Source organism: Quercus robur, chromosome 11 (genome assembly GCF_932294415.1).
Source record: "Quercus robur chromosome 11, dhQueRobu3.1, whole genome shotgun sequence".
NCBI classification, from domain to species: domain Eukaryota; kingdom Viridiplantae; phylum Streptophyta; class Magnoliopsida; order Fagales; family Fagaceae; genus Quercus; species Quercus robur.
This window is the reverse complement of record NC_065544.1, coordinates 31,335,892-31,360,727: the sequence shown is the minus strand read 5'-3', so window position 1 is coordinate 31,360,727 and position 24,836 is coordinate 31,335,892. Positions and strand designations below refer to the sequence as shown.

Here is a 24,836-nt window from a genome sequence, read left to right as displayed (position 1 = left end):
CAAATCTTTGCTAGGTGGATAACCTTCCATACAAGAACCCCGATGTAATCATAAATTATGAAACGCAAAAGTCAAAAGTCAAAAAAAAAAAAAAAAAAAAAAAGCTAAGAAGAAAAGAGCCCCTCAACGGCAAAATGCAAATTCCATGTCTGGTCTCCAAATATATTGACCCGAAACGTGCAAAAGCAAAAACCAAAAACACACGCACACGCACCCACCCATAGAGAGATAGAGACAGAGAGAGTGTCATTTTCCATGCTCAGAGAGAGATAGAGAGCAAAAGGTAATGTTGTGTAGTGTTGTGATGGATAGGTCGCCAGTTGGTAGCTTTCCAAAGAATAATATTATTAGCAATGAAGAAATGATTACAGTCTCTCTCATTCTCACACTCTTCTTCTCTCTTCTCTTGTGAACAAATAAATAAATAAATAAAAAGGCAAGGCAAAACAAGCAGAACACAAGTTAATATAATTATAATAATGTCATCCATCACGTAACTGATACTTTCTCTTCTATTCTCTGCTGCAACGCATTGTGTCATACAAAGTCATAACAACGCCGCCTAACCCTGTCCCTGTCCATCACTCTTTTTTCATTACTTTTTTCCTCAAATCCTCATTATTCCTCATTGCTTATCAAACACCCCTTTTTTTTTGTTCTCATAAAAAACCATACAGAGATTCTTAAAGATACTCAGAGCACGCAAACAATTAAGCACAAGAGCTTTTAGAGAGAAATGGCTGTAGGAGGAGGAGGAGGAGGAGGAGGAGGAGGAGGTGGAGGTGGAGGTGGGGGTGGAGGTGGAGGAGGAGGAGGAGGACGTGGAGGTGGAGGTGGCAATGAGTTTCAACCACACCCGGTGAAGGAACAGCTTCCCGGCATCGACTTCTGTGTCTCTAGTTCTCCCAATTGGCGTAACTCTCTCTTCTTCTTTCTAATGCTCTGTTTAGTTTACTCTGTTTTATTCATTTTTGCTTCGCCTTTGTCAACTTCACTCTGTTCTGTTTTACTACTTTTTACTCTGTTTTTTGTTTTTTGCTTTTCCCATTTTTACAAACAAAAATCGCTTTTAGTTTTCCGCTCCTTTTTCTTCATCTTTAGCATACTTAATCTCTCTCTCTCTCTCTCTCTCTCGTTATTGTCACCATTTTCGAGACCTGAGCCCTTCTTTGTTTCTATGTTATTCTTATGTATATTTATTAGTATCTTCTCCTCGTTCGTTTCTTTTTTCTCTTTTGTTAATATCTGTCCTGTTTGGTTCCCTAGAATCTAGATAACTAATGGAAAGGAAAAGGAAAAGAATGGGGTTGTCGAGATTAAAGAGAGAAAGAAACAGATAGAAAAATTTCTGAAAGTTTTGATTCCTTAAATGCTTGCGTTTTTCGTTTTTAAAAAAGCTAAAGAATCCATTTGAACTGAACCATATATCTTATATGGGTTGGCTCCCCCGTTTTTCTTACCTTTTTTTTTTTTTTTTCATTTCCTAAAAATTAACATTTGCAAAATTATTTTGATTTTAACGAAAACTATCCATGAACTTGTCAATTTGAACTGTGCGAAAGTATTGATTGCTAAAATTGGTTTCATTGACTGTAGCTGAGGCCATACTTGTGGGATTCCAGCACTACCTGGTGGTAATTGGAAGCATTGTTATCATCTCAACCATTATTGTTCCTCTAATGGGTGGTGGCAATGTAAGAATTACTCTCAAAACATGCACAAAAATATATCATTCATTTTCCTACCTTAGATGATTAAATTCATCATTTCGTAATCATTTAAGTTTTTGGGATAATTAGTAATTTATCATGGTATCAAAGTAAGCGGTCCTGGGTTTGGTAATTTACCATAACCAAATAACACATTATTGCAGGTGGAGAAGGCTGAGGTGATAAGCACTTTCCTCTTTGTTGCTGGAATCAACACATTGTTGCAAACGGTTTTTGGGACTCGGCTACCGGTGGTAACGGGGCCTTCATATGCTTTTCTTATTCCAATCATTTCCATTGCCTTGTCGAGGAGGTTCAGTGATAATGTAGATCCCCATGAGGTTGGTTTTTACATTAGCTTACTACCTTCCCAATTTTTTGGAGTAAGATTTGATTCCAAGACTAAATGAGTGGATGACAAAAGAAAATCCTTAGAAATGCTTTGTTATTGGGAAAGATGAGTAAAGAATAGAGTATACTACTTATTATTTGTTGGATATGCCGAATTCTGTGTGCTTATGACTTTTCTTATTTGTTTGCTGAGTACCATTTTAGAGGTTTAAACAAATCATGAGGGCCGTACAAGGAGCACTTATTGTATCATCTTTCTTCCAAATGATTGTTGGATTTTTTGGTTTCTGGAGAATCTTTGCAAGGTATTGTACCGGAAAAGAGTTCTTTTGGATTTGAGGATGTTGTTAGTTAATCTTCAATTGTTTGATTAAGGAGCTATGTCTTATTGTGCAGGTTTCTCAGTCCTCTTGCTGCAGTTCCTTTTGTAACTCTCACTGGACTTGGCCTTTTCATACATGGTTTCCCACAGGTAAGACCGCTGAATTTTTCATTCTGTTATTATTTAATGCACATAATTGTTGTACAAGGAACTACTTCTAGTTTTATATTTTCCTTAACCTCTAATAATAGTTTAAGCGATAATCAATGTAATTCTTAATTGAAAGAATCATCTTTGATAACGAATATATAATTAGGGGGAGAAAAAAAAATGAATGGAGATGCATTGCTTCCTACAGGAAGTTTTTGCAAACCCAAAAGTCAAATTGCTGACAGACCTTAGCTAGTTCAAGACTTACCTTGTTTAGTTGACTTTTTTTTTTCCTCCTACATGTATTGTCTTATGAAAGTAACATTTCTGTTTAATTGTTGGTTGTAGTTGGCGAAATGCATTGAAGTTGGACTCCCAGAATTGATTATTCTGATTGTTTTATCTCAGGTAGGCAGCCTCCCTAAGCAACCTATAGTTCATCAGCTAAATTTTCATTAATATTTAAAAACAAAAGGACATCTTTAATTATTCTTGATATTCTTATCCTACTTGATAAAGAGGGTATTTAAAAATTACGCTAAGTCTTCTTCTGCTTGAAACTTCTGTTTGCATTCATTCTTTGATTTGGTTGAAAATTGAAAAGAAACAAATGACATATAAGATCTAAGGAAGAACCATGTAATGGTGCCTATGGGCTGGATATCACTTCCCTGCATGGTGTCCTCACTGTGGAAGGAATCTTATAATCCCTCACCTTTTTTCAAATTTACAAAGAGAAAAGAGTGTATCAAGTGCATAAAAATTAAGAAAACTTTTTCTGCCTTTTTTTGTCTCTCATATTTTGACTTTTGAGACAGGTAACTTGAATTTCTTTTGAGCTTTTCTCTTATGATTAACTAATTTAATATTTGATCGATTTGCAGTATATTCCTTCTGTGCTAAAATCGAACAAAGTCATATTTGTTCGATTTGCTGTTGTACTCTCAGTCGCGATTGTATGGGTATATGCAGAAATTTTGACTGTAGCTGGTGCATATAACCGTCGATCTGTAAAAACTCAATTAAGTTGCCGCACAGATCGTTCTGGGCTCATTGGTGCTGCCTCTTGGTGAGTGATATGTAAAATCTCAGCTGTAGTCCATTTAATTGCATCTCTCATTTAAGCACTTGTCTTCACATGTTTAATTAATTACAAGCTATACTATTTTTGTTATTTTCGTTTTTTTTGTACAATGTCTTGCTTGAGAAACAATCCTGCAATGTCTTGTTTTTGCCAGCTGTAGTGTAGATCTTATACAGTATTTAGAGCTTAGAAATACCACATTAGTTAAAATCCTAATTATATCTACTTTGTTTTAAAATAAATATGTTCTGTTGTGCAATAAGTAGCACTACTTAAGTGTGCACTTGTTGAAATGTAATAAATATCAAACTATATATAGTACCATGAAGATGAATCAGTAACTTAGTAGTTGAATGAAAGATCTTTTACATTTTCTCTGTGAAGTTTCCTGATTATTCAATGGCAGTAATATAGGGAAAAAAAGGGTTAAAAAATAATACGCTTTTGTTTTTGTGCTTCAAAATTTAATTTACTTAGCATAGGAGCTTGCCATATTCATAATAGGTAACTTGAAGCAGTTCACACTTCACAATGATATTGGTTGGTTTGAGTTATATATTTGTATATTTTGGATTATGCCATATTAACAATTGTGATTTATATACTAGGCTACTTGAATATGGCAATTTGTTGATATTGTTGTCTTAAGCTGTAGTTGGAAGTGATGAGTAATCCCCCTTGACACCTCTCAAGTGTGTTCCCTTGTCAAGGTTAAAAGAAACCCAGATTTTTTTTTTCTTTTTTGTGAGGAAGATTTTACTAGAACTTTGTTTGTTGATAAATGTGAGTCATTACATTGTACTTTGTCGTTTGAAATTTTAAACAAAATGTTCTTGGCCATTGTAAATGATTAATCAAATGTATCGTATGCTTCTTGTGGGAACTAAAACTATTTTACATTGCTATATGCAGGATTAGAGTTCCATATCCGTTTCAATGGGGACGTCCTACATTTAATGCTGGAGATGCTTTTGCAATGATGGCTTCTGGTTTTGTTGCTATTGTTGAGGTTTGATTTATTCCTGAACCCCTTTTTTTCTTTTTGTAATATAGATAGTAATATGGTGATTTGCCTTTTCTCATTATTGATTATAATGAGAATGCAACAGAGATCAAATTATGCGTACCAATGCTCATCTATAGATTTGGCTTGTGTTTTACAAAATAAGCTAAGACAATACTTGTGAACAATGAAGATGTCTACTCTACTTAAGATGCATGTAGTAATAATTATGATAAGGTGGATTTATCTTTTAAAATTATTTGATGGGAAGAAAATTGGATATAGTTGTGAAACTGCTTTATGGAAAACCCATTCTCTTCCTAACCTGTACTAGTATACATATGAAGAGAGTCCATATTGCTTTTGTCTTTTTTAATCTTAATTTCTACTCTCATTTTCATGGGCAGTCCACGGGTACGTATATTGTAGCAGCAAGATATGGGAGTGCCACTCATGTGCCTCCTTCCGTACTCAGCCGTGGTATTGGCTGGCAGGTACAATTGATACTCTGATGTCTTATTATCCATTAATTGTTCATTTTTTGTAACCTGTTTAATTCTAATAAATTTCAGGGAATAGGCACTTTTCTGGATGGAATTTTTGGTGCAGGAACTGGCTCCACTGCATCAGTGTAAAAATTTATAAAATTAATTACTTCCTTGGAGAATCTTAGATTAGAACCGGCTTGTGAAAATTTCACAACCGGCTTGTGAAAATTGGCCCTGACTTGATGTTTCCTGCCTTTAATGGTGAAATATAATGATCTTCTGTAGATGGCTTTTGAAGACCTATGAATTATATTGATTTATGGAAAAACCTGTGGTCTATTAGATGTTTTGCAATATATCTCTATCTATCTCTCTATCTGTACACACACACACACACACACACTCAATGATGTGATCTAACTGTGTACCATTTATTCCTTTCAAAGTGAAAATGCAGGTCTGTTAGGATTAACACGGATTGGAAGTAGAAGAGTCGTTCAAATAGCAGCAGGATTTATGATTTTCTTTTCTGTTTTAGGTGTGGAATCTCATACATTATTAGCTTAATTTGTCATTGTTACTTGATATGTTTTTGAGACATATTTCCAATTTAAGTAATAAGGGAAATAGGGGCTTGCCATTTGTCTTGGATATTTTCCAGAGTTATTATACATAACCTAAAGAATTTTCTTATGGGTCTATAATTCATGTCCAGGAAAATTCGGTGCTGTCATTGCTTCTATACCATTACCAATTGTGGCGGCATTGTACTGTGTTCTCTTTGCCTACGTAGGTATGTATCACATTTCTATGGTGATCAAGATAGAAATTGTTAATTTTTAGTAGTTTATTTATTTTTATTTCTGTTTAAGCCATGACATGTATGGTCATCATAGTCAACGGCAGAACTAGAGATTTTCTTTCTGGGGAGGGGTGGATATAGTATAAGTTGTGTAATTGTTATGTAAATCATTCAAGAAAATGTAAACTTTCAATGTTTATTTTGCTTCTTTTTAATTTTTAATTTTTTTTTTACTTATAATTTGATAGTTGGTGGAGGGTGAATTTGAATTCTAGATGTTTTTGGAAACACCAAAAAGTGCCAACTAGTTGAGTTATAAGTCTCTTGGCTTTATTTTACTTTCTTGGTGAACAAAAAGAATACAAATAGATATTCAATGTCAGAATAACAATGTCATTAAAAAAAATTGAATTGAGTTTCAAGATTTCTTTCATTAAAAAAAGGATGCTTATTACATTTCTTTGTATACTTATTTATAGTTTAATTAAGCAAAAATTTGTAACTGTTCAATATTTATAAGAAAATATTTTTAATATTTTGACCTACTATACCTAATCCTATTATTGATATTTTTATCTAATTGATTCAAATAAAATCATTATAGTTTTTTTTTTTTTTTTTGGAAATACATTAAAACACATTCAACAAACTCTAATTTGAATACTTTCTCAAATATTTTGTCTATACAATTCTGACTTTTAGCTTTTCTTGATGGGTAAATGTGGAAAATTAAGTGCTACATGGAAGTACAATTATTTATTGGAATTGGAAATACTTTGTTGATGGATAATTCTTAAAAATTAAGCACTAAATGGAAGTAAAAAAAATTTAACTAGAATTGGCAAGGAATTTAAATTTGGCTTCATTTCTCTTTGACACTACATATTTTATTTGGGTTAGGGACACTGTTTCAAATTTTAGCAAAACAGTTGGGGTGGGGGGGACATAGTATTTAGGACAATCAGCCCCTTCAAGATTAACTCGCTAGTTGTATCTGTATATTTAATTTTACAGATTTGATTGTTTTTCTTTCTTCAAGCAGTTGCAATGGTAGCATGTTAAAAATCACAAATCTCAAATCATTCAACTGTGCCATTCTCCAAGTACCAAGTCATCTCGTATCATGTTCATAAGCCAAATTCCTGTTAGAACATAAGCCAAATTCCTGTTTTCTAACTTTGTGGTTTCCTTAAACTTCAATTTCCTTAGTTTGAAGTGCCCATATTTTTTTGTCCTCGTTTCTTTTTCTTATTTATTTTTATTGACCTAGTGGCAAGAAAAGCCCTTTGGATGTCATGAAGAATTGACGATTTATGTTGTTATGTTAAACCAACTTTCCATTTATCAATTACAGAACACTCTCCCCCTTCTTTTTGTCCCATAGGGCCATAGATCTCAAAAGAAAATGAAAACTATAAAAATCTGTTTACAAGTTTTATCTCTTTCGTGATCCTGTTGCATGTTTCATCCCATGGTAATCATATTTAGACATAATGAGAAGATACATTGTCCATATTCCAAGCTTGTTATGAGATTCTTGTTAGGATGAGGATTTCAACCTTTTTTTACACAATGATTTCTTCCCCATTGAAATAGTCACTTTCGTCTCTCATTGCCGTACATATGTTGTACCTTTGTAACCATGTAATAGACTTAGCCTACATTCCGTCTAAAAATTCATTTTAAAGAAAGTTTCAGGAATTTAACTGCAATTCAGTTATTTGAAAGAGTATCCATGAAAAATAAGAATCATTCCTGCTTGCTTTAGACGTATAAAGCTAGGATTTGATTAAAATAAATAGAATGTTTGTTTGTTTGTTTTTGTTTTTGATTTTGATTTTTTTGAATTGAAGAAGACTGGTATGCTGCCTTAAAAACATTTTTGATTGAGATGAAGAATTACCTTGCCATTTGTTAATTGAGTATTTCAACCCAGATTCTTACTATGGAGGAGACTGATAGTGCCATTGAGCCAAAAGGCTTTTGACGAATATTACCTTTCTGTTCACAGTTACTGGGATATTTTTGCAGTACTACATTTGAGCAACAAATTGATTAGTTGAGGAAACATGGCTTGGAGATAAAAAAAAAAATACAACACTACTCATCTTTCTTAAATATTTTGAATCTGAATTTTAGTTGTGCTGTTTAATTTCTTAAATAGTTTTTAACACAATCATTTAACACTTTTCTTTGGATTGAGCAGTTTCAGCTGGCCTTGCTCTTCTTCAATTCTGCAACCTGAATAGCTTCCGGACAAAATTCATTCTAGGCTTTTCCCTCTTCATGGGTCTTAGTGTGCCTCAATATTTCAACGAATACCTTTTGATAGCCGGTCAGGGACCTGTCCACACTCGTTCTATATGGGTGCGTATGTTCACCTTTTCTTATAGCTTCATATTTATTTACTTTTCGTATGGTCAAATTGAAGTTATAAACTTTTAATCTGTTTGCACTTCGGACTACTTTCAGTTCAACGACTTTGTGCAAGTGATTTTCTCTTCCCCAGCAACAGTGGCTGCTATAGTTGCTTTTCTTTTGGACTCCACTTTGAGCCGTAGCCACGACTCAACCCGTCGAGATAGTGGGAGGCATTGGTGGGAGAAATTCAGATTCTTTAACCAGGATACTAGGAGTGAGGAGTTCTATGCATTGCCTTGGAAGCTTAATAGGTTCTTCCCTTCATTCTGATTTTAGAATGGAGAAATTTTAATGAACATCTCAAATTTGTTGTGCCTATGGCAGTCTTTTCTTCTGCCATTGCATTTCCTAGTATAGAATGAGAAAATATATAGCAACAGTTGAGCATAAGACACTGACTTCTTGTTGCATACATAATTGCCTAAGTCTTTGTATATACCTTCTTATAGTCTTCTCAAATATATAATGAGAAAATATATAGCTACAGTTAAATTTGTTGCTTTTATAAAGCCAAAACTACATTAATTGTTGCATTCTATTGTGAAGTGAAAAGTCTGTTTAGACCTCTTATACTAATTGAAATAATTTTTATTTTGACTCCAACCAATTTATATGGTGGAATAAAAAAAAAAAATACTTTTAACAAGTTCCTTCACAATTTTTCATACAAACAAATATATTAATCAAAGGTATCAATATTAAATTTAAGGCAATAATAACAATAATAAAAAAGAAGTAAAAATATACAAATTTGGTAATGAAGTAGTAGATCAATGAAGAATCCTTCAATGAAAAACCACTTCGGGATCCAGTCCTATAGAAAATTCACTATAAAGGAATAGTTACAACAATCTATTTACAAAGTTTCTATACATTTAGATTCTCTGGAATCCTTTTACAGTAATTTTCTCAATGAACTCCTCATTGGCTTGGATTAGAACATTTGGCAATTCAAAGAACCTCTTTGAAGATTTGCTGCAATGAAGTCATTGGAAAAGCTCCTTTCAAGAAAGGATCAAGACTCAAGTTCTATAAAAACATAATTTTTTTTTTTTTTGAAATAAAGCAAAATTATAATTTATTTGTTTATAATTTGGAAGATAGGAACAAAATTAAACCTGTTTAGCCCTAGTATACCCTTCTTTCTTACATCTAAAAGGCGTACAACAAGTAATTTATATAGGTGCATTAAGTAGGGTTAAAACTAAGCAAAAACCCCCTTTTCTAAAAGTGGGGACGATAAATTGCCTCACCTAAGCAAAATTGTTGTTTGCTTGAGCGAAGTTCTTGGATTTAGCATAGCTGCACTAACTTTAAACAATCATATCTTAATCGTTTCATACCAAATTGGTTCAAATTTGTTTCAATTTGAAGCAGCGAATGTTTACTTTTTAATGAAACGATTTTCACTTAAAAAATTCATTACAGTGCAAAATATGTGGGGAAAAGATCATCAACTTCTTATCTTTGAATATATTAAAACATTATCTTCTTTGAACAACTTTTGATCCAGATTCAACCCTCACAAAATTTATTGATTCAATCAAATTTTAATATGTTTTGTTTCTAGGATTTGCCAACATATCTTTGAACCCTAACAATCTCCCTATTTGACAATTCCATGACAATACAAACTCAATGTACTACAATTAAATCTCAGAAACCACATACCAACCTAGACCTTTTTTTTGTTGAGGGAATCATACCAACCTAGACTTAGTTTCAGCTACATGACATGTCTAGATAATAAAATCTGTCTTTTCCTGAAACATGGACAACCGCATTAAAAATGCATTAAGAAAAGGTATAGGTAAAAGTGGTTAGTCCTTATTAAAAAAAAAGAAAAAAAAAAAAAGTCAGCTTTCAAACTTTAACATAACACAAGATTGTTCTATGTAAATCACACACAACTAGCCGCTTAAAAAAAATTAATCCTATTCCCAATTTTGTCCGCAATGACAAAAGATATGAATTCATGAAAGTCTATACAACTCTCCCTTAATAGAGAACCTCCATGCTTTCTTCCCCTATGATGAACATGGTTTAAAAAAAAAAGAACTCTCCCCTATGGAAAAATACATAATGATTTCAAAATACTCTTTAGAAAAACAATTTGGAGAAAAAACTCACAGAAACAAAATGCTATTTAAAAATAATGGGAGTCCATAGAATACTAATATTTTGTTTTTCCTTATATGCAGTTTTTTTTTTGTTACTATGTGACCCATTAACGTCTTTATTTAGACACTTCTAGGCATAATTATTTAAGAATATGCATCGTATATAACAATGATATAAGAATTCAAATATGCAAAGTTCTTTCATGTGTTAAAAATGTTTTGTGAACTCAAACCAACCTCTAAAGTAGAGGAAAAAAAAAATTATGAAGTCAAATATTATTAAAAATTCAAGGTTTTCAAATCAATCAAATCTATTTAAAATTGACTCCATTTTTTTTTTTTTTTTTCACATGTTCACTTTATCTCTATATTAAGAGCATTCTTATCAAGAATGCTAAATATTTTAGTATTTACCATTTCAAAATCCTACTTTATCAATTTTAACATACTACTTTACAATCCACCAAACATCAAAAACTTCTATTATTTTACAACTTCATTTAAATATTCTTTTTTTATTCTTTCTTTATGTTTTCTTTGTTCCTTTTTTTTTTTTTTTTTCTTTTAATGTTTTCAAATAACTACCATTAAACAAATACTTTTTTTTTTTACAATCTTGCTACAGTGAGCTGCTAGACATAGCAGTCCACTGTAGCTGAATTGCAAAATAAATAAGATTTGAAAGTATTGATGGAGTATACTTTTTAGTATTTATAACATTTTGTATGTTAAATTTTAGCATTTATAGCATTTGCCCTTCTTGATAAGAATGCTCTTATGTACTTAAGTCTTAATTGAGTGGTGATTTTCACAATATTGAAACAAAACCTTCTTTATAATTCATACATCATAGTGGCTTTACACTAATTTAGAGGTAACCATTTCCATTATCTTTTTAAGGGATTTTTTTTTTTTTTTTATTATTATCAATGTTCACATCAATGCTTGAATTAAAAAATCAACCTTTTATATAAATGTTTGTTACATAAACTTAACCTCAATTGAGTTTAAATATTAGTAAACAAGTGTGAATTTGATGATAGAAAATACAATATGCATACATGACTTATACATTAACACCATAAATTTACATTTATCTTAAAATTAGTCATGCACTTAGTTTTGATACACACTCACACACACCCACTTTCTATGTTGTTCCACAATGTCAAACATGTTCTAAGTCAAGAGAGAGGGATTTATATTCATGTTATACACTTTAAGATTTTCAAAAATAAAAATATCAAAATACACAAAACAGATTGAAAGGATTGATATAGGAGTAATGCAAAAGAACATTCATTTGAGAGAATCTTTCTTCACCCACATAACACGACTTAAGGCTTTATAGGTGAAGAGAGTCGAGAAAAGTGGAGTGACTATCAAAAGATTTGGAAGTCCTTTGAGAGAATGACAATTTTATCATTTGTTTTGCAAGGGTCAGTAAGCTCATGCTTCTCAATTGAACATGATTAAAGAGATCCAATTGTGTGGAAATTCTACCACAGGGAGGCGTTCTTTCTCCTTCATAGGTTTGGAACACATTTTCTATAGTGTGACATTGAGTTTTACAAACATCACCCACATTCACATTAGGATTTTGAACAATATCAACTTTTGGTCCTTTCACCTTTAGGGTATCAATTTAAAATTTTCCTTGGCTTGATAGGCAACATATGATACATACCATTTATATCTAAGGAGGAAACAACTTGGTCTTAGAGCATTTACATCCGAGGGTGTAAAAAAAGACTTATTTTAATTTTTACATCCTTAAATACTACTTTATTTATTTTACTAACACATTTATGTGACCAGCAATACCATAATGGTAACAACTAACAAGTAAGAATAAACTTACATCTATTTTGCTTCCTAGGAGGGGGGTCAAGAATGGCTCCGTGACTTAAACTTCATCTATAGATCTTTTGCCCTTATCTTCTATAGCAAGTTCAATCTAGCTATTCTCCTTGAAAATATCTCAATTAGATTGATAATTTTGTATGAGCTATGGGCTTTCGCGGTGGTGGTGGTGGTGTCAATCTAGTAGTTGCTTAAAGGGTGGCTAACCAGTATCTTCAAAAAAAAGAAAAAATGAAAAAGAGGGCCTAGTAGTAAAATGAGCTTATTTCCCCAATAATTGCATTTTGGAGATCTTATCAAATGCACAAAATCGCATTTAAATTAAGCCAACATCATTTTTGGCCAAATTAATGCTAACCAAACGGCCACTTGAGCTTTTTTGATTTAGGTGATTAAATTCAGGACTGTGTGGGAAAGAAGGGGAATGTGTATTGATTTTGAAGAACAAAGCTGTGTGGTGACCATGATGGAGCTATTAGAGGATTAGAGACTAATTGATCTCTGTAGTTGGAGAAGGGGTGGTGACCATGATGGAGCTATTCAATGGGAAAGGAGAAAGGAAAAAAAAACATTTGGTACTAAAAACAATTAAAAAAAAAAAAGAATATATATACACACACATAAAACAATGTAATTTTAATGTATTAAATTTACGTCGTTGTCCACCTTATTAATGGACATGAACGGAAAAATCTTTTTCAAAATACAAGATAGCGTTATGGTTGCGAATCAAAATTACAAAAATTTTATAGAACATAATCAAAAGACACCAAATTTTAAAGGTGCGAATTTGTAATTTAGTCAAAAAGTAAAATACCATGTTAACATCATGGATATTATTATAATGCATGGATTGTAATGTGTGGAGGAGAGGAGAACTCGTGGTTAGCAAGATGAGAGTATAGTATGGTATAAACGTATAGTATACTCTCAATTCAAAGTCTCAAGTCAAGTATCGTGGCGCTCCTAAGTCATAACTTGAATTCTGGCACGAGTTAGACAAAATTTTTTTTCTTTTTTAAGAGAGAATTAGAGCCTGTTTGGTTTAATTGTTTCCGTAACTCAATTCTCAGTTTCCATAACTCATAACTCAAAAATGGTGGGACCCATAGCAAAAAGGTTGTTTGGCTAAACGATAACTCTGTTTCCATAACTTTGTTTCCATCACTCAATTCTCTGATTTTTGAGTTATGAGTTATGGAAACTGAAAACAACAAAATGCTGTTTTCAGTTTCCATAACTCATAACTTAATGACATTTCCGTAAATAAACACACATGAGGGACCCATAGCCGCAACTTTTGACCACCTTTTTTTTTCTGGGTTGGTGTTGGCTGTTCATTCTTTTTTTTACTGGTTCAGTCTGTTCTGTTCTATTCTTTTTTTTTTCTTTAGTACCTAGACTTACCAAACCTAGTGAAAAAAAAAAAAAAAAAAAAAAAAAAACCAGACCGAACAGCCAACCCAGGAGGAAAAAAGAAGAAGAAGAAGATGCTAGTGGAAAAAAAAAAAAAAAGTTGCACTGTGACAGGCGTGGGCCCTCCAAATAGTGTGAAAAATAGTGAGTGATGGAAATTGAGTGATGAAGGCAAACGGATGTGAAAAATTGAGTGATGAGTGATGAGTGAAGGAAATTGAGTGACGGAAATTTGTTGGCCAAACAGGCTCTTAGGCAAATCAAATGCTTAAATGCATTGGTAAAATTCAACTCTAATTTAGACTGAAATTCTACTACAATTTTTTGGGGCCTTGCATTTATATAGTTATCTTGCGCTTTCAAATTCGTGGGAAAAGTTGACAATTTTGAGGAGAAATTATTCCTTAAATTTGATGTATTCCACATTCCTTTTCCTATTCCTTCTGACTAATATATGTGTGAATCTCATGAGCAAAATCTATAGATTTTTTTTTTTTGGGCTAATAGTGCAGAATCTATAGATGAAATATAATACACAATATATATTTATTAATTTCACGAGTTTTATAACTTAATTTGTAAGGGCACGATTTGGTTCCTAAGTCCAAAAAGTAAAAGGACCAAGGCTCAAAGAGCCTAATACAATGAATTTGTAAAGAGTGGGCTAGAAACTAGACTTCAATGAGTAGGATAACAATCACAGTAGGTTAAAGGTTGCTAAAAAATGAAAATAAACGGGTTTATGTAAGGAAAATCTTCTTTGGCAAAGTCCGAGGAGAGTGGTTCTTATATATTTCTTTTGAACTTAAAACACAATTTAGAGCTCTTATGACCACGGTGTTTCTTCTACCAATTCTTAGATGATCCTTTTGTAATGAGGTTTTTCTTCTTTATATTCCCTTGCTTCACTTCATCTTAGCCTTCTATGTGTGAATCAAGTTGTTGGTTTTGATCATTGTCCTATCAGCAGTTTCTTGAAGTCCTTGGGGGTAGTTGTAAGGTTGAATATTACTATTCAAATATCACCTCCACATTAATGCGGTCAGAGAGTTAGTTGCAGAACATTCAATGTGGTGGTAATAGCTTTTTCTTAAATATTTCTCAGCTTGCTTTTGTCTTATTCCCTTTTGATACTTATCCTTATCGGTATGACCGTCTGGTGCGTTGTCCTTGATGAAAGGTTAGGTCTTTGACCTCTGCCCTGCTTAGCCAAGGAGGTGTCTCTCCTCGGACTACACTTCCAACCCTTTACAACTAGACTTCTTTCACAGCCCACTAATTTGTATGTCCTTGTTAATGTCATCTTGTTCTCGGACAACTTAATGTCATCGGATACGGCCCATGGCCCAATATCCCTTTATGGGCCTTTTATCCTTACATAATTGATTGATATTTGTTAATAGATTATTTTAAGAAAGTTTTTAAACAATTTTCATGGAAAATATAAAAAAAAATGTCAAAACAATTGATTATTATTTTTTTCATTTTTTTATAAAAAGTTTTTATAAATATTTATATTCATTTTCCACAAAAAAAAAAAAAAACCTTATTCAAGAATAAATAGCACTAATTACTTTGGTGGAAAACTGGAAATAAACAACTTACAATCATGATGTTTATATTAAAAGTAATTGACTTTATTCAATATATTTATTAAGAAGTGCAAAAGATTCCTACTCATAAATGCATACAGTCCCAAAGAAAAATCACTGATTCAGGAAAAAAAAAAAATCAGAAGAAAAATACTAATTTTGCGGACCAGATATATTTCGAATTGTTGGTCCTTAAATCTTAAATGGAGAGAGAAATATATTTGACAAAAAATCTCCCATTTCCATTTCTTTCTTTGACATTTATTTATGAATAAGTTTATTGACATGTATATATTTTTATATTCATTAAATAATGTAAGTAGAAAAAGAAAAACCTGCAGAAATTAGTACATCCCGACATCTCAACTATTAATCGCCATTTACATTAAAAGCTTACAGCTACCAAAACCAAAACTCCGCCTTTCATCTTTGTCCACATGACCTCTTCTCGTTCCTCAACACCCACACCCTTTTCTATTTCTGTAATCCACCAACACCCTTTTTCATTGAAACAAACAAATTGAGTTATTACTACAAATAAACTATATTAAAAAAATTAAAAAAAATAATAATTATAATAGAAAATAAATTAGTGAGTGAGAGACAGAGACATATATATGTTTTCCCATTCAGACCCATATAGAAAGCAATGACCAAAACCTTAAAAGACTTCTCCGCCACCACTCTTCGTGTCGCCGCCGTCACCAATGTCGTTAAATCTCCGTTAGTTTCTCACTCTCTCCGCCGCCGCACCAATGTCTCACTCTCGCTCCTCCACTTCTGCTACTAACTTGTACTGCGCCGAGGACGCAGACGGCGTCGTATCATGGGAAGCTGGTAATGACGACGACGACGACGACGACGACACGTGGATCTCATCCAATCACCGTCCATCCTCCTCCGATGATGATGGTTTCGATATTTCCAGAGTCTTCGAGTCGGAGCCCCACCACATGCCCCGCCCGGATTACCTCTCACGCTGTCGTGACCGCTCCATCGACGTCACCGCTCGCCAAGACTCCATCAACTGGATCTTAAAGGTATGGGCATTTATCTTACTATCAGCGCGTAACGTGTGCGACGAGTAGGCTAGTATGATTTTTCATGTGTGGAATTTTTTATTAGGTGCACGCTTATTATCACTTCAGACCCGTAACGGCGTTTCTGTCTGTAAACTACCTCGACCGTTTCCTCTCATCGCATTCTGTATCGGTAAGTATAAGACTAATTTTTTTCTTCAGTAAAGAAATAATATATATGAATGTTTAACTATGTTATAGGAAAATGTCTGATATTTCAGCAACAACAACCAAATGGGTGGCCATCTCAGCTGCTTTCGGTGGCATGTTTGTCATTAGCGGCCAAATTGGAAGAGCCCGATGTGCCACTCATATTAGACCTACAAGTATCGGACGCCAAGTACGTGTTCGAACCCAAAACGGTTCAGAGAATGGAGCTCCGAGTCCTGTCATTTCTCAATTGGAGATTACGCTCCGTCACTCCCTTCGATTTCCTCCCCCATTTCATCTCCAACCTCCCTTCCACTTCTAAACCCCACTCCTTCAATCGGGTCTTCTCCGCTTCTTCGGATCTCATTCTCAGCACCACCCGAGGTAACTAATTTCTAATATTACAGATATTAATAAATCAATCTAAAGATTAATTTTAGATTTCACATTGCAGTTATAGATTTTTTGGGTTATGCACCATCGACAATAGCAGCAGCGGCTGTGCTTTGCGCTAGCGGTGAAGCTGGTTCATCTGCTTGTCCGGTGGTTTTTGATAAGAGAGTAAACAAAGTATTATTCTGTGGTCTTTTATATAATTTCTTTATTTTTAAGGAACTGTTGTATAAATAATTGTTTTCTTTTTAGCAAGACTATAATGCTCTAGAGTGTTGACTGTTTTGTTTGAGTAGCGAAGCATAGAAAGTTGTGTAATATTTTTTTAAAAAATTTTGGGGTCTTTTGTTCTTTTTGTTTTTTTTGGGACAGGAAATGGTGAGAAGCTGTCACCAACTGATGGAGGAGTATCTGATCGACACGTGTCCTTTAGCTCGCCTTAAAGAGCGGAGAGCAGAGCAGGCGCCGCCTCCAAGCCCAGTTGGCGTGCTCGACGCCGCAGCTTGTGGTAGCTGCGACACGCGTTCCGAGAACCCCAGCTCAACTGGCTTAGTCGAAGCCGAAGCGGAAGCCGAAGCCGAGCCGCCAATCAAAAGGCTACGATCCTCTACCCCGGATGTACAGAATCGGTAGATATAAGGCACCCAATCCAAAAACAAGCCGTAGTATTTCTATCTCTTTTCACATCTTTTGTCAGAGAGAGAGGTTTTTTTCTTTTTTTTTTTTTGCTGTCCCTTTTCTACTCGGCATTAAATTCTCATTTTGTCGTTGATTGTAAGATGGACGGTCAGGATATCAGGAAGGGTTAGGGAAGAGGGATTTTTCATTTTTATCAGCATCTTATATAATATTGGAAAAAAAATGATATAGCAAATATTTTTAATTTTTAATTTTGTAGTATGTGGAGGGCATTTTGGTCAATAAAGAAAGTGTATTTATTATTATTGTTATTATAATTTTTATTTTTTGATAAGAATAAAGAAAGTGTAGTTAAGTACGAAAAAACTGTATCTACAGGGATACGCTAATGATTTTTCAATTATTCCCGAAAGCCACTTCAATTCTCAATCATATCTGCATAGAAGAAATCCAATGGGTCATGATGGAACCCAACTGTTTATTGAATGTGTTTTGTCCAAAATGCCCTTGTGAAATGGTATTTCCATTTCCGTGGCATAAACCATGAAAGAAAGGAGATTATGCTCCAAAAAAAAAAAGAAAGGAGATTATATATTTTGATGGGTATGTGTATCTCTACGAGGGATTGAATTTGAGGGTAGTTTTGGACCGTTGCTGATTGGGAGTAGGTGTGTTTATTTTATTTTATTATACTAATGATCCAAAATGGACCTATACAGTGCCCGACAGGAAGTACGGTCAGTGGGTTGCAGTTTAGGGTAATGTCTCAAATCCGTAGATGTGGAACAAGGATCCCTTAGAAAAGCGCAAGGGTAGTTTATAAATGTTGTTTAACGGACAAAATTTTAGGCTACATGTTTTCGGTTTGGTTTTTAAACAACATTATACAAATTTTTATACTTTTTTATGTATATGTATTTTTTTAAAAATTAAAAATTATTGTTTAAACATTTATACCAAACAGGCTCTCAGTGTTTAAATAATATTACATATATTTTTATATATATTTTTTACTCGCATATATTTTAAAAAAATTCAAATAATGCTATTAGAAATCTTTTATCAATCGGACAACAAATTTATGAAAAATTGGACAGCAACTAAAGATATTGTATTTTTATATAGGATAGGATAGATTGTTCTTGCAATTAAAAAAATTATTTTATTTTATTTTTTTAATAATAAAAAAGGTATTCACAAATCTCTTTATTGTTTTTATGTGTAAACAATCAAATATATGTGGAAATAAGTGTTGTTAATGTGCTAAATACGTGTCAATCTTTAGAATTGTATTTCATATAAAAACATATATATACATCAAGAGTTTTTTGGTATACTCAAAATTATAAGGGTGTGCACGTTTGTGTTTGTTTCTCCAAAATAAATAAAAAATAAATTGTAAGGGATTCAAGAATCAAGATATTAATGTGTTTTATCAAAAAAAAAAAAAAAAAAAAAACATAATAATTTGTGAATGTTTATTTATTTTTAGGTGGAATTAAGGATGAGGTTTGTAGGTTTTATTCTTAACTAATTAACAATGATCTTTAAAAACACAAATTCGTACTTGTTTGTGATGTGAGATTAAATATATGAGACTTAAAAATTTGATATCACTTGATATGTAAGATTTATAAAATTATGGAGTTTTGAAGCTAAAGGAAAAAAAGGAGGATAATTTAACGAGTCTTAGAGTATTATAAAATAATTTGTGATTACAATATTAACAGACACTACATTATATAATTTTTTATGAAAGTGATATCAAAATTTTTTATAAAAAAAAACTAATTAACAAATGCTGCAAAGACATTCATTAGTCAACCAAAAAAATAATTCCGCACACATAACAATTTCCACACGATTGTTAATTTTCCAAATTACAACTTCTCTGCGTAAGTTATTAAACCGTGAAATAGAGTGCGAGATTAATATTTTTTTTTTTATATTAATTCATAAAGAAAAACGTAATTAGCTCTAAAAAAAAAAAGAAAAACGTAATTGGTGGTGGGGGTCGTACATGTCCATAAGACACATGTGTATTCAGGGTGACAGTGTGAAAGATATGACGTGGGCAATGACGGGTCGAAGCCACGTAAGAGATAGTGAAAAGGCCGAAAGAGAGAGAGGAATTGGAGGGAAAAGATCTGAGTGGAGGGGTTGATGGGAGACAGAGAGGTAAATTCAATCAGGACCGTCCAGCTGTAAAGAAGATCCCAGCAGTAGTACTATTTCCACTGAGGCAAAGATTTGATTTGATGGAGGGTGGAGCCACTACTTGTCACATCACCTTGGAGCTCGAATGGCAATTTTATGTTATGTTAAATTATAATATAATTCAGGAAAAGACTTGTTTCGTCTCCTTGCTTGTAAGTTTATCAGTCTTTTTCATTTTTTTTTTATTTTTTATTTTTTAATTTTTTTTAATGAAAGTCCGGAAACATAATTTAACAATAAAAATTTCAATGATAAATTATTAATAGTAAATAAATAAAAATTTTAATTATAGATAAATATTAGTAAAAATTTTCCAAACCCTGTGAAAAATATAATGAAATTTTTTATGTAAGTAGATTTATTTATTTATGGACTTAGTTAATGGGTTTTTTTAGGATATTTGTTAATGAATATTTTAGAAAAAAAAATTAAAACTAATTTTATGAGAAATATAAAAAATTATCAACAAAATGAATTTTTTTTTTGACCATAAAAAGTTTTTGAAAATATTTTTTTAAAATAATATCCTTAAGGGTAAGAGTTAGATATAGTACTTAGGTGTTGTTCCTTAGGTTCCCTTTTTAAAATTCTGTCACGTGGATTTTTCTTATGAGATGGAAGTGTATTTTTTAGTAAAGTAAATAACTGGATCTTAAGAGAGAAACTTAAAATGTGTTGTACCTAAGTTTTGTCATATTCTTAAATTATTAGTTAAAATTTTCTTTTATTTATTGTTTATTTTTAATATTTAAAAAGTTGTTGGTTTATCGGTCTATCCACGGCCATGGGATGACTTTTTTTTTTTTTTAAGAAATAGTAATACTTGTTAGAACATACAAACATAAAAGTAGTATTTAGAGTTTTTTAAACGGACTTATAATATATTATAAACCTAATTAAAAAACTCTATATACTACTTTCGTATTTGTGTGTTTTAATAAGTATTACTGTTTTCTAAAAAAAAAAAATGTTTATCTCATATTAGTTGTGTATGTTAGAGTTTCAGTTTTTATAACCTCGGGCTATTACTATAAAGGTTATGCTATTATGTAATATATAATAAGTATGTTTTAAAAAACTCTATGCAGTGTGGCCGTGGGATGACATTAATGTTACATAGTACATACACAGAAAAAAGAATTCCCATACCCTTGAGCTTACTATTCCTAGTACGTGTCAAAAAATTTGTCTGAGCTACAGTGCACCTCCTTGTAGCTAATAAAAAAAAATAGTTTATTAAAATTTATATTATTTTATTGTGTTGGTGGTAGTGGTTATTATTTATTGTAAGATATATTATTTTATGGACAAAATTTAGTTACAAAATTGGTTGTAGTTTAAGATTACAATTTTACTCAATAAAATAAACATTATTTTATGTTTTGAAAATTTAATAGGTAAATTGCATGTTTTTTATGCTCTTAATACACACATCAAACTTTGTATCAATCAGATATTATTTACTAAATAATTTATAAACTTATATTTTATGCATAATTTTAAACTATAAAAATTTGCAATTTAAACAATTTATTGATAACATTATCTATTGATCTTTAATTTTTTTTTGAAATTTTGTAATGATGCAGGATATAAGAATTAGATGTAATCCAATAGTAGATTTATCAAAATTCATTTCTAATAAAAATATATTGAGTAAGGTTGTAGCCGAAGATTATAACTAATTTTGTCCTTATTTTATCGTGTTGTTTATATTATTTTATTGTATTAAATGCAAAAATAAAACCACTTATATTGGGTGTTTTGTAAAATAAGGTGATAAAATAGATAAATTAGCTTTTTATAGTATCAAATTGCTAAATTTTTGACACCACCAATGCTGATAGCCTTATGGTAGTTTAAGGCTTTAAGGAGTCTGAAACTTTGAATGGCTCCTAAGAAAACACATTTCTGTTAAATATTTCTGTTAAATGTTGTGAAAATGATGGAACAGTGTTACACTTTCAATTTAATCCGTCCAGCTGAGGTTGGAATTGTCAATTTTTATAAGCATTAGATTCCAATTCTAGAAATGCAAGGAGACACATTTCCATGAATGGGACTCCATCTCATTCATTACATTTAGTGTCCGTTTGGCATAAGTTGAAAATTTTAGTTTATTTACAATTTCAATTTATTTTTGCTACTATTTATGGGTCTTACTGGACTTTTTGGTATTATTCATGGGTTCCACTATACTATTCAGCTAACTTTTACTTTTATTTACAGTACTTTCAGTAAAAAGTTTACTACATATGTCACCTTATCTACATTACTTTTTTTATTTGCAATTTCAACTTATTTTTAGTACTATTCATGGGTTCCGTTACATTTTTTGGTACTATTTATGGGTTCTACTGTACTATTCAGTTAACTTTTACATTTATTTATCGTACTTTTAGTAAAAAGTTTTCAATTTCAATTAAATAAGTCGTTCCAAACGGAATTTGGTAGTGCCAATCTTGAATTGAAAAGCTTTTTGGAAAACACTATTTAATAGTGACTTTTGTTTTGCATACCCAATTAATTAGGATTGGAAATACAGGATTTTCATATATCTAAAGGGAGCTTTCAAAAATAGACACATTTGTTTGAAAACTGACCCAACATGAAAATGCCCTTAACTTTGTTTTGGCTTTGGGTATTCTGTATCCACAAGCACCTCATCAAGATGTCGATTTAATGAGTGTTGCACCTTTATTTACCACTTTTATTTTTTATTTTAATAATGAGCCATTCATCATTCATCAGGTGCTCTCTCTTAATTGAAAATTCCCAATAGCACTTTTTGTTCTGTATTGTTACATCAAGATTTTATCTTTTTCACCTTTGATAATATACATATAATAAATTCTTTCCTTGCTTGTAGTTCCCAGCTTAAACATGATATTTCAGTTTCTCTCCCGGCATAGAGCTTTATATTATTTGTCTTTATGGCTTCATCTTCATATGCCTTCAAGAGAGCTAAAATGGGGCCACCAATTTATGGCTCTGATCTACAAGGTCGGTCAAGGTTGGGCCCCATTTCCAGGCTGTATGAAAAAAAAAGTGGGGGTTGAGGAACCAGATTTATTCATATCAACTGGAGGAACAGGATATAAATGAAGCAATTTTTTTTTTTTTTTTTTTTGGGTATGTTTTAATGTCCCCAATGCAGTCCCACGATGTTTTTAATATCCCACCCCCCCCACAATGTGTATACATAATACAATGAAGCAAAATAGTATGTTATCAAAAAAATGAAGCAAAATAGTAGAGACACAATTATTTTTCACCCAATTTTTCAATTTGTTAACTTGTGTAATTATGATTGATCAATAATTATAACAAGTTGTGCAAAATTGGATATATGATTGGGTATGTCTCTAGAATTATTCTACAACAAAACAAAGTATTAATTGTTGCAAGAATTTTTTATTTCTATTTTTGTGGTTTTTATTGGGTGAGGTAGTTCTGTTGTGTTGTGATTTGGAATTTAGGAAAGTGTAGAGTGTACATGTGAAACCTGGGCTGAGACAGGGAATGGACCCCTCAACGCCCACAAGAAGACAAGAGGGCTCACAAACAGCCTTTTAGTAATGGTACTAAAAAGTCCCTTACGTGCAGGATTTAGGGAGGGGTGCCCTGACCATTTAGGACATGCTCTATAGAATGGAGCCAACGCATGAGACAAACCAGCATTAACAGCCCTTCACAAGCACCACCAACTATGTCCCTCCATATCATAATACCTATTTCCTTCACTTGCATGTCCAGTTGGGATGTCTCTCTCATCAATATTCCCGTTTTAGCTTGTGGGTTTTTTTTGTCCCTGAGTCCCTTGCTTTGGTCTTTTAAGGAAGAGAAAAAACCAAAAAAAAAAAAAAAAAAGGCGCAACATTTTTAACCTAGTGTATTTTTACATCACCTAGGCCTAAAGCTTCTCTCTTGGAATGGCATTATGAAGCTTAAGAGGAGAGTGATACAAAGTTAGGAAAAATTATAGCTAAGGTTGTAATTACAAACTTGAGTTTTAATTTCCTTCTTGCTCCACTACTAAATGAAATATGGAGTTAAATTGAACTCTTGCCGTTGCTGATAATACTAAACACTTAACAGTGAAGTGTGCGCTTGGTAATTGTCAAAAAAGTTTTAGTTTTTTACCTTTTATCTTAGCTTTTAGTTAAAAAAAAAAAAACCTTTAACATAAAAGTTACTAAAAATTATATATTTTGATAAATACTATACAAATATCTATTAACTATATAAAAAGTGGCTATGCCATTACAGTATTTATGTACCATTCATTTAACATATTTGTGGAAATTTGGTGAGGCACTTTGCTTTTGCTTTTATTTTTTTTATTTTAAGTTTCAAACAGTAGCTACAGTACCAGGTGGCACTGTAGCTACAATATTACAGTTTTTTTTTTTTTTTTTTGGGTCTTCCATTTGTACTTTTTTTTTAATATATATTGTTATACTGAGACAACAAATTTCATAATATTTTCACAATTATTGAGGTGCCAATTTCTTATAAGTCAAAATAAAATAATAAAATATGAAATTGTGACCAACCACAACTGAAAATAAATATTTTGTGAAAATGTTGTAACACTTGTTAGGTGAATGTGTAAAAGCTATAGTATTTTTAGTTTGTTCAAGTGGCACTGTAGCTACAGTAGCTACAACGTTTTTTTTATTTTTTTATTTTTTTTTCTTCAGTCTTCCTTTTGTATTTTTTTCTTTTAAATATTTATAAGAACCCGCATATATATTGTTATATTGATACAACAAATTTCACAATATTTTCACAATTATTGAGGTATTAATTTCTTATAAGTCAAAATATAAAATAATAAAATATGAAACTGTGACCAACTACAACTGAAAATAAATGTTTTGTGAAAATGTTGTGACACTTGTTGGGTGAATATGTAAAAGCTACAGTACTTTTGGTTTGTTCAATATGTACTGTTCATCGCTTTTATTTTTTCCTAGTCATCGATTTGTGCTATTTTTTCTACAGTATTTTTGCACGGTTCATACAGTGTTTTTT

General features: G+C 32.0%; 2 protein-coding genes across 2 annotated transcripts; both read left to right on the top strand.

Moving 5' to 3' along the window:
- Positions 1-721: 721 nt before the first annotated feature.
- Positions 722-8,863, top strand: LOC126706168 (nucleobase-ascorbate transporter 4). The gene is made up of 14 exons (XM_050405483.1): positions 722-914; positions 1,597-1,694; positions 1,874-2,050; positions 2,265-2,365; positions 2,457-2,532; positions 2,881-2,940; positions 3,417-3,601; positions 4,529-4,625; positions 5,027-5,113; positions 5,192-5,250; positions 5,554-5,645; positions 5,823-5,900; positions 8,116-8,276; positions 8,382-8,863. The coding sequence occupies exons 1-14, from the start codon at positions 737-739 to the stop codon at positions 8,598-8,600; spliced, it is 1,668 nt and encodes a 555-aa protein (XP_050261440.1). The 5' UTR covers positions 722-736; the 3' UTR covers positions 8,601-8,863.
- A 6,844-nt stretch (positions 8,864-15,707) lies between these two features.
- On the top strand, positions 15,708-17,887 carry LOC126706414 (cyclin-D1-1-like). The gene is made up of 5 exons (XM_050405855.1): positions 15,708-16,361; positions 16,447-16,533; positions 16,622-16,934; positions 17,005-17,120; positions 17,316-17,887. Exons 1-5 carry the CDS (start codon positions 16,077-16,079, stop codon positions 17,574-17,576), a joined length of 1,062 nt encoding a protein of 353 aa, XP_050261812.1. The 5' UTR covers positions 15,708-16,076; the 3' UTR covers positions 17,577-17,887.
- Positions 17,888-24,836: the final 6,949 nt, after the last annotated feature.

Coding starts and splice junctions, on each gene's coding strand:
- LOC126706168 (XM_050405483.1), top strand. CDS start 737: ATGGCTGTAGGAGGAGGAGGAGGAGGAGGAGGAGGAGGAGGTGGAGGT. Junction 915..1,596: donor CTCTAGTTCTCCCAATTGGC/GTAACTCTCTCT, acceptor CATTGACTGTAG/CTGAGGCCATACTTGTGGGA. Junction 5,114..5,191: donor GCCGTGGTATTGGCTGGCAG/GTACAATTGATA, acceptor AATAAATTTCAG/GGAATAGGCACTTTTCTGGA.
- LOC126706414 (XM_050405855.1), top strand. CDS start 16,077: ATGTCTCACTCTCGCTCCTCCACTTCTGCTACTAACTTGTACTGCGCC. Junction 16,362..16,446: donor CCATCAACTGGATCTTAAAG/GTATGGGCATTT, acceptor ATTTTTTATTAG/GTGCACGCTTATTATCACTT. Junction 17,121..17,315: donor TTGATAAGAGAGTAAACAAA/GTATTATTCTGT, acceptor TTTTTGGGACAG/GAAATGGTGAGAAGCTGTCA.